Here is a 13,381-nt window from a genome sequence, read left to right as displayed (position 1 = left end):
AAAAAAAAAAATTCCCAACAAAAGAGAAGCGCTAGAGGATAAATCACAGGTTACCAGTCTCTCGGAAGTGCATGTGCAAAACCGAACTGGGGGCCGTGATGATGCTAACATGAAGCAGAATGAAGGCAGAAGCTAGGCTGGTTTAGGCTCCTTATGAAATTGGAAATAGTATTTTTTCTCCTTTTCCAATTTGGCAATTTCCCCCTGAACTTGTCTAAAACTCAAAAGGAGCTTCAGAAGTGACACTGTCCCACTGAGCTAATTCATGGACCACAATCCAACTGCACTGTGAATAGGTAACTATATAATACTGTTCAAGCCTCTCAGTTGGAAAGTTGATACATGGGTTTACTTTAAATAAATACAAAATACTGTTACCTCCCAGAACATAAATTAACGGTCCTTTATTTATCGCACAAGAGGTAACACACATCCTTAAAGAGCAGCAGTGTTATTCCAATGCTGGTGGTGACATATACTGCCTTGGGAAAAGGGCAGACACTGAATTCAAGTACAACTTCATCTTTTAAAATGCATTTGCTTGCCATTTCTAAATCAAACTGGGCATGGAGATGCACAGACAAAAAGAGTGTTGAACCAGCCCTGTGTCACCTTGTACGGGAGAGGCCAGAGAAACTGATTTGGTCAGGAATCCATTTCTTGCTGCAGTCATTCCTGCCATCCTGTACCAACAGGGAATGCTGCAGCGGGTTAAGGAGGTGGAGACTGCAGATTCCATCCACATGGAATGCATCACTAAATCAGGCTACGTGCAAGAAAAAGCACTAAGGACTCCAAATGATGTAAGATCATACAGTTTGCTAACATTAAAGCTCCACATTCCACTTCAACTTTTTATATATATATATATATAAATATATATATATAAAAATATATATATAAAAAATCATTAGAGATGCAGCATGATAAAAAATCGACTAGATTCAGCATTTATCCAAGCATGTGGATACAGGTGAGCTTGGTAATGTCAAATACTTTTAAATCTAAGCAGACTTTCTCCTCTTCATTAAACAACATAAAGTGTCTTTTTCAATGTGTACCTCTCTGTATAGCAGAGTACAAAACTTAGCACTTTCCCACACCCCTCACCCCAACCATGAAACCGATTTTGGCTCGTAGCATATAAATTTTCATTTTCTGCCCAAAAGCCAGATCTTCAGTGCAATGCAGCTGTGCTTCTTAATGAACAAAGAACCTGTATTATCCTTTCAAACACTCTTCTTGGAGTGCTAGTAATTAGCATGAAATTTAAGGCATTTTCTAACAAATTAAGTAAGCGGTTATATGCTGAGTACTCGACTTCATTCACCTGAGCCAAAAGCTGTGCACCTTATAAAGGTAACTGGCTGACCTATGATACATAGCTAGCATCCATTTACGGAGCATCCATTTATGGAGCAACAATATTCTGCCTGACCCTATCAACATTTACATGAATTGTAAGCAACAACAAAACACTTGAATCATCCCTGAAGCATGGACTTCTCCTGTAACTCCACTCACAGCCTAACTCAACTGCTCTTCAGTGTTTCTGAAGCCAAGCAAAACTTAGCATACAGACGAACTGATCGAGAGAACTTGAAAACAATTAGAAAAAAAGAAAAGGACGACTCAAGCAGCTGAAGAACAGTACATTTCTCAGCCTTTACATTCAAGAACATCTTACAAATGTCTACAGCAAATGGGTAAACTCCCCTCTAGTCTAACTTCACTGAAGTTAACATTTTTGCAATGAGGAAAAACAGGCCTAGTATCTTAAAGTCTGCCACTAGATCAAAAAAAAGTCACAGTATGTTAAAACTTAATTAAAAGCAGCTGTGAATACAAATCAATTCCTATTTTTGCCCCCAACAGATAACTAAGCATATCTCTGTAATGCATCAGCTTTGTTAGACAAAGGGCTGCTCTCCCTATTCTTTTGTTCTCTATTCCAAAACTGTAGTCAGTAATTTGTTTCAGCAATGGCTGCCAAATTTCTGCTATAAAAACAAACAGTACATGTTTCTACCAACCATCTGATATGTAAAAATTCTCTGTAGAACTACAGACCTCCTATAGCATCCTAACTACAAATCAGAACATAACAACTGAAAAAACTTCCACATGTAAACTTCCAAACAACATAACATCAGCTAAGAATGTCCGCGTCCTTGACCTTACATCTGGAATCTGCTAAAACCAGTTGCTTTAATTGTGTGGAGTTCAATGGACATCTTACAGTTTGCATTCCAGTGAACCTTCATTTAGCTCAAAGCCTGATAGCTGTCCCTAATCCTTCACCTCGGTGCCATAAATTGCTAATCTCTTGATGCTTTTCTTTATACAATAGAAAAAGCAAAAGAACTGTCAGCCATGATTTAGGATTCAAATCAAATGCCTCCAGACTTTTCCAGGTACAGAAGATATGTAACATCCCTTCATTCCACTTAAATCAGTTTCTAGAAGGCCTACGGGTGTAAGCTCACACTTGAATATTCGTATCAAGGTACATTTTGAAGAGTTTTCTTAGCATTCGTTTTACTGCTTCCTAATTAACAGTTCCAGAAAAAAACTATTTTTAATCCCCATTATCAGTTTTGCATTTGCCTGAAACACTACATCTCTTTCTTTGGCCAATGCCATTTCAGTTACAAATGTAACGCCTTGTTTTCACTGCGCTTATTTATATTAGACATAAGAATACTTGAATAGATGTGTGAAAGAAGAGACTTCTGAAAACACATTTAAAAGAGAACAAAGTGTGACTTTGGGTACCCGAACTCAGTTGAGATAGCCTCTGCAACACACAGCACCACATTTACAGACAGTTCTGATCCTTTTTCTGGAGGGGCTAAGACCATCAGAGTCTGAAGTCAGATCCATTGAACCTGTGACACAGATAAACACAAGGAAGTTTTAAAAGACAGACTGAAATCCTGCTAAGTATTCAAACTGCTTAAAAAACCGCCTACCACCCCAGTTCTCATAAGAATTGTGTGTGGAGCTGTTGATGTTACAACAACTTACACAACATCTAGCATACAGAGCAGAACCCAAAGCTCAGACTCGAGCCTTGTACCCTCAGGTCTGTCTCTGCACTGGTCAGCTGAGAGCACAGCCTGCCTTGAGTGTCAGTGTCACAGGAACCACGTAAAATTAGCAGCTTTAAGGATTTCAATAAGATCAATTTGTCAGCATCTAAGAGCTTCTGCAAGAACTAAGTACAGCTCTGGAGTACAAAGATGCCTCTTTGAAACTAAGTAGCAGGACAAACAATATATTGTTGTAGTGGATAAATGGTTTGCAAACTTGGACACCCACAAACAACACCCCTGCCAGCAAACCTCAAGAATTTTTTTATTGTATTGGAAAAAAAGGAAGCCATAGAATGGTTTGGGTTGGAAGGGACATTTAAAGACCACCTGATCCAACCCCTGCAGTAGACAGACGCATCTTTCACAAAATCAGGTTGCTCAAAGTCCCATCCAACCTAACCTTGGACACTGAATTGAATTATCAAACAGCCCGACTTGGCAGGGACCTCAAAGGATCATCTGGTACAACCTTCTGTGGGAAAGGGAGTCTAGATGACATTATCTAGCACCTGGTCCAGTCCCATCTTGTAAACTTCCAGTGACAGGAGTCTACCACATCCCAGAGGAGGTTGTTCCAGTGAATTATAGTTCTCACGGTAAACCACTTTGGACTGTCCTGCTGTCCTAAACATCTGTATCTAGGACCTACATTCAGAACTGAGGCCTACAGACACCAAAGACAAACCTGTGCTTAGTCCACTCAGCTGCTACAACTGTCTTTCTCAACAGCAGGTTAGACAGCAGTTTACCTCAAGTGCCTTTGAATAAAGGAAAGCCTTTTAAATGGTACCCTGACTATTCTTTGAGCATTCTTGTGACAAATCTTCAAAGTAATTTGCCTTGTCCGATGTTGAACCACAACTCCTTGCTGTGAGCTAGGAGTGCTCTGAAGGAGGTAAATGTGCTAGAGGTGCACACAAAAACTTGTGGGTGTACTCCTGTGCTACACATCAACGAGCAACGCCAGTTATAGAATCCACAGAGCTGTGTTTGGGAGAAGTGAATTAAAATGCTATCATCAGTCAGGCTGCAACGAAACCCAGCAGTGCCCAAACCTCCTGCAAGCATGTTTTGTAAATCTACAGACCTTTCATCTGATAGTCAAATGTTAGCTCCTCTCCAGCCTTAATGGTTCGTGTAGAAAACAGTGCTATTCGAGGAAGACGCAAGTCGAGGTTGTCAATAAATACATTGAAGACTTGAAGGTTTGGATCACACTGTAAGGCAAAAATTAACATAGTTTCCGTTACAAAAAATACACAGTTTCACTGAACTGTTTAAGTAAATCAAGGTCACAGGAAAAAAAGAACAGGTTCTTCTCTCAGTGACATAAGTCTGAAATCAACAATTAAGTTCCTGAAATAGCATTAAAGCATTCACAGCTTAGAGTTGAATCCTTTCAAGAAGACAACCTTTTCACAGTACAGAGACTACACTTCCAGAGATGGGGCATCCATGACCTCTCTGGTATGGCACATAAAACAAAAGAGATGGCAAACAGCAATTAAAGCTACATTCTGAGGTTAGTATTTACCTCCAAAACCCACAAAAAAAGAACTAAAATTGAAATAAAATTAAAAACAACCTAGCATTTCAAGCCACACACACTCACTACTCTGTATTTATGTATAAGCGTTGCTTCCAGGCCAGAAATAATGTCTTCACACTATGAACAAATTTCTGACCTGTTTGGCTGCCAAATTACCTCCTAAGGACTGGTGACAGGAGGAGGGTCAAAGATGTTAAGCAGGAACTAGAAACCATTTGTCATTTTCTCTGGATTGTCAGCAGTCAGTAGTCACTGAGACAGTTTGTTAAACTCTGCACACCTTTTTGCTGTTTAACAATAAACTATATCCCACGTTAAAAGAATCAGAAGTGAATTTAGACATTTATCTTGACACTAAAGAGTAAGAATACTTCAGTGGATGCACCTAACACTCTTCTTCATCCTTGCTAGTTAGCCCGCATGAAATAAGTGTCATTAGCTCACAGATCTGAAGACATGAATTTACTCTATCTGTAGAACACTGACTGCACACCTCACAAATATAATATCTCTAAGCAACAGTAATTTTCAGCTCAGAAATTATATGCAATTCCTTAACAGATGCAGTTCAGCCTTTTTGCTTTAGGTACTTCAGTTGAGTAGAAAAGAAAATATTACAAAAATTTCTTGTTTAAAACTTTTGAGTTTTCTGGCAAGTTTAGATTTGATATGAAGAGGGAAAAAGGTATCTACAAGGGAGAAATACCAAAGAAAGCATACGAATTTTTACTTCTTCTTCTACCTTAAATTTGGCATAACTCCCCATCCCACCCTGCTACAAAATCATGCATCAATTCCTATCACCTTTGACCCATCACTGATTTTATGAAGTACTTCTCGCATGCTAGGTCTTTTAGTTACCTGGAAAAAAAACCCCAAACCATATCCAAAGCAACCCTATTTTGGTTGTCTAGAATCAGCAGACTCAGTGACAATCTCAATCCTACCCAATGCTCACTTTGGGCAGCACCTCAATCCCAGATTTTTGGGGGTAGTCCTACTCCAACTAAGTCTAAGTATTCGATTCTACGTATTATGACATCCAACTGACCGGATCGTGCTGGCATGAAACAAACTGCTTCAGAAAAACTGTGAATATGGTAGGAAAATATTTACAGGAGAAGATGACCTTTCCGGCACAATTAGGATAACTCTCCACGTTCTTAGTATACAAAACGAGGTCTTACACTGTGATTCACAAAGTGGGACACGTTTCCATATCGAGCTGCATCTACAGTAAATTCATCTGAGTCATAGTCCAAATCAAACAAGTATGTGTTTCCCTGGTTGTCATAAAGCTGGCCTCGTCTCTCTGCTTCCTCACTTGTAATCACCTGAAAAAAAAACAGAAAAAAGAAACCTGCATCATAATATTAACTATTACTAAATTTAAACAAAAGCCACAATCAAGTTAGGGAAAAAAACCTCAAACCTAACTTAGTAAAAAATACCACATTCACTTTTTGATGTTAAAATAGCATTCCATCTCTAATGAATAAAGAATACATACATACAGCTAAACTAGTTAGGGATTCTGGCTATCTCTGGACCCAATGTGTCTAGAGCTGATGCACAGTGCTACCTTGTCTCAGAGAGAAAAAAAATAAAATGTGTCAGTCAGTTTCCATGAAAGGCTTTGATGATGATAGATACAAGCAACCATTTCTACTTGACATTTCTATGCACTCAATGTTTTCATTGGACCATGGAAGCCTTGTTTACATCACGTAAAATAGTTTCAACTTTCTCCCTTTGCACAGATGAAGATAATGGGTATCAGTTTTAACAACCCAGTCACATTTCCAGTGGGGTATTCAACCTTCCTCCCTCCCTAGAAGCATCTCTTCCTGCTATTTTTGACTGCAATGAAAGATCCTATTCACGACAACTTAGATACATCACTGCACAAAGCTGAATTGATGCAATTAGACCAGCACAAGGTGGAAACCCAGACACTCCCCAGAGGAATAGAAATACAGTCACTTTTGACAGAAGCAACAGTTTGAACAACTTCATCTGCAGCCTGTTACACCAAATGTATTCTGTTGCACCAATTCAGCAAAGAAATCACAATCTGGCAGCAAGACAGGTACAACATGTGGTGGAATTGGACAAAAAAAAACCCTCTGAAATATTTCTGGTAGATCACATTTGAGAACCTATTCAGCAGTACGGGGTAAGCAGATGCAGGTGAAAGCATAAATACACACTCTCTCCTTTAAGCAACAGAATTGCATAATCATCTTTCTGCATTAACCCCTCAACAGTGATATTTTGAACAACTGACATAGTGAACGGTATGAACACAAGCAGTTAGAACACTTAGGGCAAGGAGGATGGAGGAAACACAATAAAGGCCATAAACATTTGTAAGAAGGGACAGAAGAAATCATTTAGAGTCAACTTAACAGCAAGGCAGATTTGAGGCAGAAATACAACAAACTGGACCAGAGAGTCTGTCAGCAGCTACTGACGTAGAGGGCCCTGAAGCAGAGTAGAGGCTGAATTGGATAAACATGGGGTAACACCAAATCTCAAGAGTAACTCAAGGTCCATATTTTGTAAGGTAAAAGTGCCGTTTGAAATAGTACGAAATCAAGTAAACACATAATGTTCATACTACAAGTCTTATCCTTATTGCTAATCAGAAGTAATAAACAGGTTTGGATATACTGCCTTAAAAGTTCAGACAAAACAGAAAAGAGATAGACTGGGTGGGGAGTTTGGTGGCAACCACAGCTGGGGAACAGCATAAAGTATACAAGGAAGAGGAACAAGGAAGAATGAAGACTATGACCGCCATGAAAGAAAAGAAAAGAAAGACTTGCCACTAGAAATACTACTAGGGCGTGCATTTAAAATAATTCTTTAGTGACATATGGGATAAACAGAATTATAGATATGCTTTGGGTTGGAAAGGGCCTTTACAGGTCATCCAGTCCAACCCCTCTGCAGCGAACAGGGACACCATCAGGTTGCTCAGAGCCCTGTCCAAACTGGCCTTGAACGTTTCCAGAGATGGGACCTCCACTACCTCCCCGGGAAACCTGTTACAGTGTTTCACCACCCTCACTGTAAAAAAAGAGACTTCCTTATACCCCGTCTAAAGCATTTTCTTTATAGTCAACTTTTTACAATTGCTCTGGAATGGAGGAACATTCTGGATGATCTAATTTTACTGTCATCTTGAATGTCAATTTACTGTATTTCCCTACTTCAAAGCAGACTTACCTATTATACAGTGGAAGTCAAGAAGTGTTAAAATGGAGAGAAAGCTCATCGAGATTTCCTCTAACATTTCAATAACTCATCTATATGAGATAAGTACATACCTCTCCAACATACTCCATCACAAAACTGTTGGTTTTAATTTTCTGGAGGGTTTTTACTCCCCAGCCACGGCCATTGTTAGTTCTGAAGATGCAAAGAGAATACGGTGTACCTTTCTGCACTATCCTGTTAGGGCAGTCAGGCCCACACCTACAAAATGAATTGCATTCATAGATGGGCAAGCCAGGCTGAATTTTCAACTTCTTTCGTTTATTGTAAGCCAAAATAAATCCGGCCTCCTTTGGACAGCACTTCTCAGTGGGGCAGTCAGTGCATTCACAGCCAGTTGTTATTCCATTTAATACATTTATTCCCGGAGCAGGTTTATACTCATTAATGTAGTAGAAGTCTAAAGGAGGGCCTTCAAGATCCACAGTGTTTTCTACCAGTATCATTGCTTTATGATTCTTTTTCCTGTTGAGTTCTTCTTTCCATCTCTGCAGAGCTATTCTTTGCTTAGCTTTCTTTACAATGTAATCTGCAACCACAGGTTTCAAAGCTTTAACGTGGTTTCTCACTTTCAGTGCTTTGCCTTCTCTCACCCGAGACAAAAATTCATTCTTGTCGCTAAGAAAGTTTTGAAGAAGCAATGGGCAGTTCAGATTTTCCTGAGGTTCCCAAGTATTTGAAGATTCTGGCCATCCTTTCCATTTCACAAGATAGTATTCCGTGCCCTTGAAATACAAAAACAGACCCAGAGTTAGACACATTTCATTTTGCTGAAATCTAGCACCACAAGGTATACAAGCACAAGAGCTCTGGAGGGAAGAAACAGCATACACTGCAGAAAGTTTTTCTGTCCCCATTACAATTTGAATTAGGAAGAAAGAGAAAAATCAGATTTTCTGTTTGCAAATTAACTTGTAGCACAACTCTGGATGCAATATCTGGATACAATATCCTGGTACAATGTGAGGCCTTAAGAAGCCTGATCACTGGCAGGCTCCCTGCCCATGGCAGGGGGGTTGGAACTGGATGATCTTTAAGGTCCCTTCCAACCCAAACCATTCCATATAGTACAAATACAATATTGTCTCTAGGGGCAAAGAAACAAACAGCTGGGATGAACTCTGACTGCCAATGGCACACTTGGAAGAAGCAAATTTGTTAAGGCAGCTAGGTAAGTTATGCTAACTAGCTGTCTGACTCGTACGCACAAGCAGAATGTAGTCACACCACATACAGAACAAACAAAAAATTCTAAACTTAACAAAAAAAGAGTCTCCAAAAAAGTCATATCAACCATCTTTCCAAAGGAAAAATCCATGCAAAAAACACAGTATTGTATCTATAATCAAGAAGCATACATTTTGGACTTATTTGAAGAAGGCCAAATAACTGTAACAAGGCCAAATCCTGAGACTGAATTTCACTGGCATGATCAAGCCATAGGAATCCAATTGCAGCACATGGCCCTAACTGTTCATTAAGCAGACTACAACAGTCAGCGGGGAAATGCAGACTGTTACCTGCAAATAAGGGAGAGGCATCATGATAACATACCAAGCTACAAATTAAAAGCCTCAGCATTTTGCTTTGCTTCTAGATATGCAAAGGTGAAACATTTCATATTCTATGATCTCTGAAATTTCAGAAAAAGAACTTCTTTCAACATACTGAAAGCAGTAATTATACCTCCTTCTGTTTAAATTTCAAAGTATAAAAGATATTTTATTCGATGTTAGCAAGAGATTTTTTCTCTCACAGCCTGATATTTTAGATTATGCGCAGAACTACCTTTGGTTCACTTTCAAAGTTCAGCTGAAAGAGTGATCAAATTGGTCTGTGTTTCTCTTACCTCTTCTACCTTGTAGTCACACAAATACTCCACCTCATATCTCTTTAGACTCCTGTTGGTGATTCCAATGGATTTACAGCTGAGATTTTCCTTCCTACATAATTCTTGAAGGGTCTCAAGTGAAGCTAGACATGGCACATACCAAGCTACAATAAGAAAATTGGTAAAGAATCCTATTTAATGTCTCAGCTAAATTGAAATCATTATGCCTTATCCCAGAGTCCCCACATTACCATTTGTGATGGCAGTCCACGAGTCTCTCGAACAACTACAGTGTCTCACAGAGTCAAACTCAACCCTTCTCTAAGGGGTAAAATGAAACACATGAATGATTCCTTTCCTGCACCTTTGATCTGTACAGTACGTATGTTTATAAAGAATAAGAAATATTTTGGAGGGCAGAGACTTCCACAGGTTAAAGCAGCGCTAAGAACCAAATAATTTTCCTACAATTAAAGCATCCCATACTCAATTATGGCAACAAGGAATCACAGAATCACCAGGCTGGAAAAGACCCACTGGATCATCGAGTCCAACCATCTCTATCAGACACTAAACCACGCCTCTCAGCACCTCGTCCATCTGTGCCTTTAACACCTCCAGGGAAGGTGACTCAACCACCTCCCTGGGCAGCCTGTTCCAGCGCCCAATGACCCTTTCCGGGAAAAAATTTTTCCTAATGTTCAGCCTAAACCTACCCTGCCAGAGCTTGAGGCCATTCCCTCTTGTCCTGTCCCCTGTCACTTGGGAGAAGAGGCCAGCACCCTCCTCTCCACAACCTCCTTTCAGGTAGTTGTAGAGAGCAATGAGGTCTCCCCTCAGCCTCCTCTTCTCCAGGCTAAACAATCCCAGCTCTCTCAGCTGCTCCTCAAAAGGCCTGTTCTCCAGCCCCTTCACCAGCTTTGTTGCTCTTCTCTGGACTCGCTCCAGAACCTCAACATCCTTCTTGTGGTGAGGGGCCCAGATCTGAACACAGGATTCAAGGAGCAGTCTCACCAGTGCCGAGTACAGAGGGAGAATAACCTCCCTGGACCTGCTGGTCACGCCGTTTCTGATCCAAGCCAAGATGCCATTGGCCTTCTTGGCCACCTGGGCACACTGCTGGCTCATGTTTAGTCGGCTGCCAACCAACACCCCCAGGTCCCTCTCCTCCAGGCAGCTTTCCAGCCAGGCTTCTCCTAGTTGGTAGCTGCACAGGGTTGTTGTGCCCCAAGTGCAGGACCCGGCATTTGGCCTTGTTAAACCTCATCCTATTGGACTCAGCCCAGCGGCCCAGCCTGTTCAGATCCCTTTGGAGCCTCCCTACCCTCCAGCAGATCGACACTTCCACCCAGCTTAGTGCCATCCGCAAACTTGAAAAGGGTGCACTCCATGCCTTCACCCGGGTCATTGATAAAGGCATTGAACAGGGCTGGACCTGTTCAATACAGGAAACCTGTATTTGTTAATAAGACGGCCAAATATCCACAGTTATTCAAGTGGAATCAAGCACTTGTGATACAACCATGGTGACTGGAGTTGGAAAAGAACGACCCATCCATGGTGCTCTTCCACAAAGATCGTGGGTGCCTTGTCAGCTCCTTGCCACAACCTGGGCATCACTGCTGGGCTGGGATGAAGTCTGGAGCCAGGAGCTGCAGAGGCTGTTATTGCCTCTGCCCGTTGGTGTCTGCTGGGCTTTCCCGCCTCAGCACCAGGATCTCCCCACAGCCCTGGGAAAGGGTCACCCTTGGAGGAGTTCATCTCTGGGGCACAGCAGCAGAAGGGTGGGAAGGAAGAGGGGGAAAGCGGGAAAGCGCAGAGAAGGAAGGGAGAGGGGAAAGCGCAGAGAAAGAAGGGAGAGGGGAAAGCGCAGAGAAGGAAGGGCGAGGAGAAGCGGGAAGGGAAAGCGGGAAAGGAAAGCGGGAAGGGAAAGCGGGGGCCTCTCCCTACCCCCCGCTGACCCCAGGCGCCTCTGCGCGGCAAGCAGCGTCCCCAGGGCGGGGCCCGCGGCCCGAGGGGACTCAGGCGTGAGGGGAAGGGCGGCGGTTTCTCCCCACACCCCTGGAGAGCGTCTGCCTCCCCCCGCCCTGCCCGTGCCGGCCGCCGCCTCACCTCCTTGCCAGCCCGCCATCTTGGGGGAGCGGCCCCGCCCCGCGCCGGAAGTGGGGGGGGCAGGGGGCGGCTGGAGCCCAGCATCGCGCCTCCTGCTCTGACTGCAGATGGGGGGAAAGCGCGGAGGGAAGGGAGAGGGGACAGCGGGGTGAACCAGCACCCCCAGGTCTTTCTCCTCCGGGCAGCTTTCCAGCCAGGCTTCTCCTGTGCAGTGCTACAAACTAGGAGAGGTCTGTCTAGAAAGCTGCCCGGGGGAGAAGGACCTGGGGGTGTTGCTTGACAGCGACTGAACATGAGCCAGCAGTGTGCCCAGGTGGCCAAGAAGGCCAATGGCATCTTGGCTTGGATCAGAAACGGCGTGACCAGCAGGTCCAGGGAGGTTATCCTCCCTCTGTACTCGGCACCGGTGAGACCGCTCCTCGAATCCTGTGTTCAGATCTGGGCCCCTCACCACAAGAAGGATGTTGGGGTTCTGGAGCGAGTCCAGAGAAGAGCAACGAAGCTGGTGAGGGGGCTGGAGAACAGGCCTTATGAGGAGCGGCTGAGAGAGCTGGGGTTGTTTAGCCTGGAGAAGAGGAGGCTGAGGGGAGACCTCATTGCTCTCTACAACTACCTAAGAAGAGGTTGTGGAGAGGAGGGTGCTGGCCTCTTCTCCCAAGTGACAGGGGACAGGACGAGAGGGAATGGCCTCAAGCTCTGCCAGGGGAGGTTCAGGCTGGACATTAGGAAAAACTTTTTCACAGAAAGGGTCATTGGGCACTGGAACAGGCTGCCCAGGGAGGTGGTTGATTCACCTTCTCTGGAGGTGTTTAAGGGATGAGTGGATGAGGTGCTAAGGGGCATGGTTTAGTGTTTGATAGGAAGGGTTGGACTCAATGATCCGGTGGGTCTCTTCCAACCTGGTGATTCTGTGCACAGAGCAGTGCACATAATGTACAAGAACTCCTCTTGTGTAATATGTGCGCTGCTGTGTTCTGATGAAAAGACACTTAGGCAGGAAGATTTATAATTTTTTCTAGTCTTGCTACGAGGGTAGATTGATGTTAGATAATAGCAAGAATTACTGCAAGGATGATGAGGCACTGGCAGAGGTGGCCCAGAAGCTGTGGGATGCCCCATCCTTGGAGGTGTTCAAGGCTAGGTTGGATGAAGCTTTGAGCAACCTTGCTCCAGTGGAAGGTGTCCCTGCCCATGGCAGGGGGATTGGAAGCAGACGGACTTTAAGGTCCCCTCCTCTCCAAACCATTCTGTAATTCTGTACCACCCCACCCCCCCAAGTTAGTACTACTGCACACAACAACACATCCCTTAAAGATGTCTGGCCACTCATTGGTGGTAAAATGTCTCTTTACTTGTATTTATAAGGACTGTGAGACTCCACTACCCTAACACAAGCAAACTTCAGCTTTTCCAAGAGCTCTTTTAGACGTTTCCACATAGTTCACCAGTTCCTATTCACTTATTTTCCAGAGACCAAAGACCCAAGGATAAGGGAGGCAGAACTTTCACAGCACT

The 13,381-nt window shown here is 43.1% G+C and overlaps 1 protein-coding gene across 1 annotated transcript; it reads right to left on the bottom strand.

Annotated features, from left to right (window-relative positions):
- Positions 1 to 331: 331 nt before the first annotated feature.
- Positions 332 to 11,916, bottom strand: SUV39H2 (SUV39H2 histone lysine methyltransferase). Its single transcript, XM_069872727.1, has 6 exons — positions 11,867 to 11,916; positions 9,773 to 9,918; positions 7,977 to 8,648; positions 5,832 to 5,978; positions 4,183 to 4,312; positions 332 to 2,888 (listed from the first exon to the last, which is right to left on the bottom strand). Exons 1-6 carry the CDS (start codon positions 11,883 to 11,885, stop codon positions 2,782 to 2,784), a joined length of 1,221 nt encoding a protein of 406 aa, XP_069728828.1. The 5' UTR covers positions 11,886 to 11,916; the 3' UTR covers positions 332 to 2,781.
- Between the last annotated feature and the right edge of the window lie 1,465 nt (positions 11,917 to 13,381).

Source organism: Phaenicophaeus curvirostris, chromosome 1 (assembly GCF_032191515.1).
Source record: "Phaenicophaeus curvirostris isolate KB17595 chromosome 1, BPBGC_Pcur_1.0, whole genome shotgun sequence".
Taxonomy (NCBI): Eukaryota; Metazoa; Chordata; class Aves; order Cuculiformes; family Cuculidae; genus Phaenicophaeus; species Phaenicophaeus curvirostris.
Note: the sequence above shows the minus strand (reverse complement) of the source record. Positions and strands in the feature narration are given on the sequence as shown.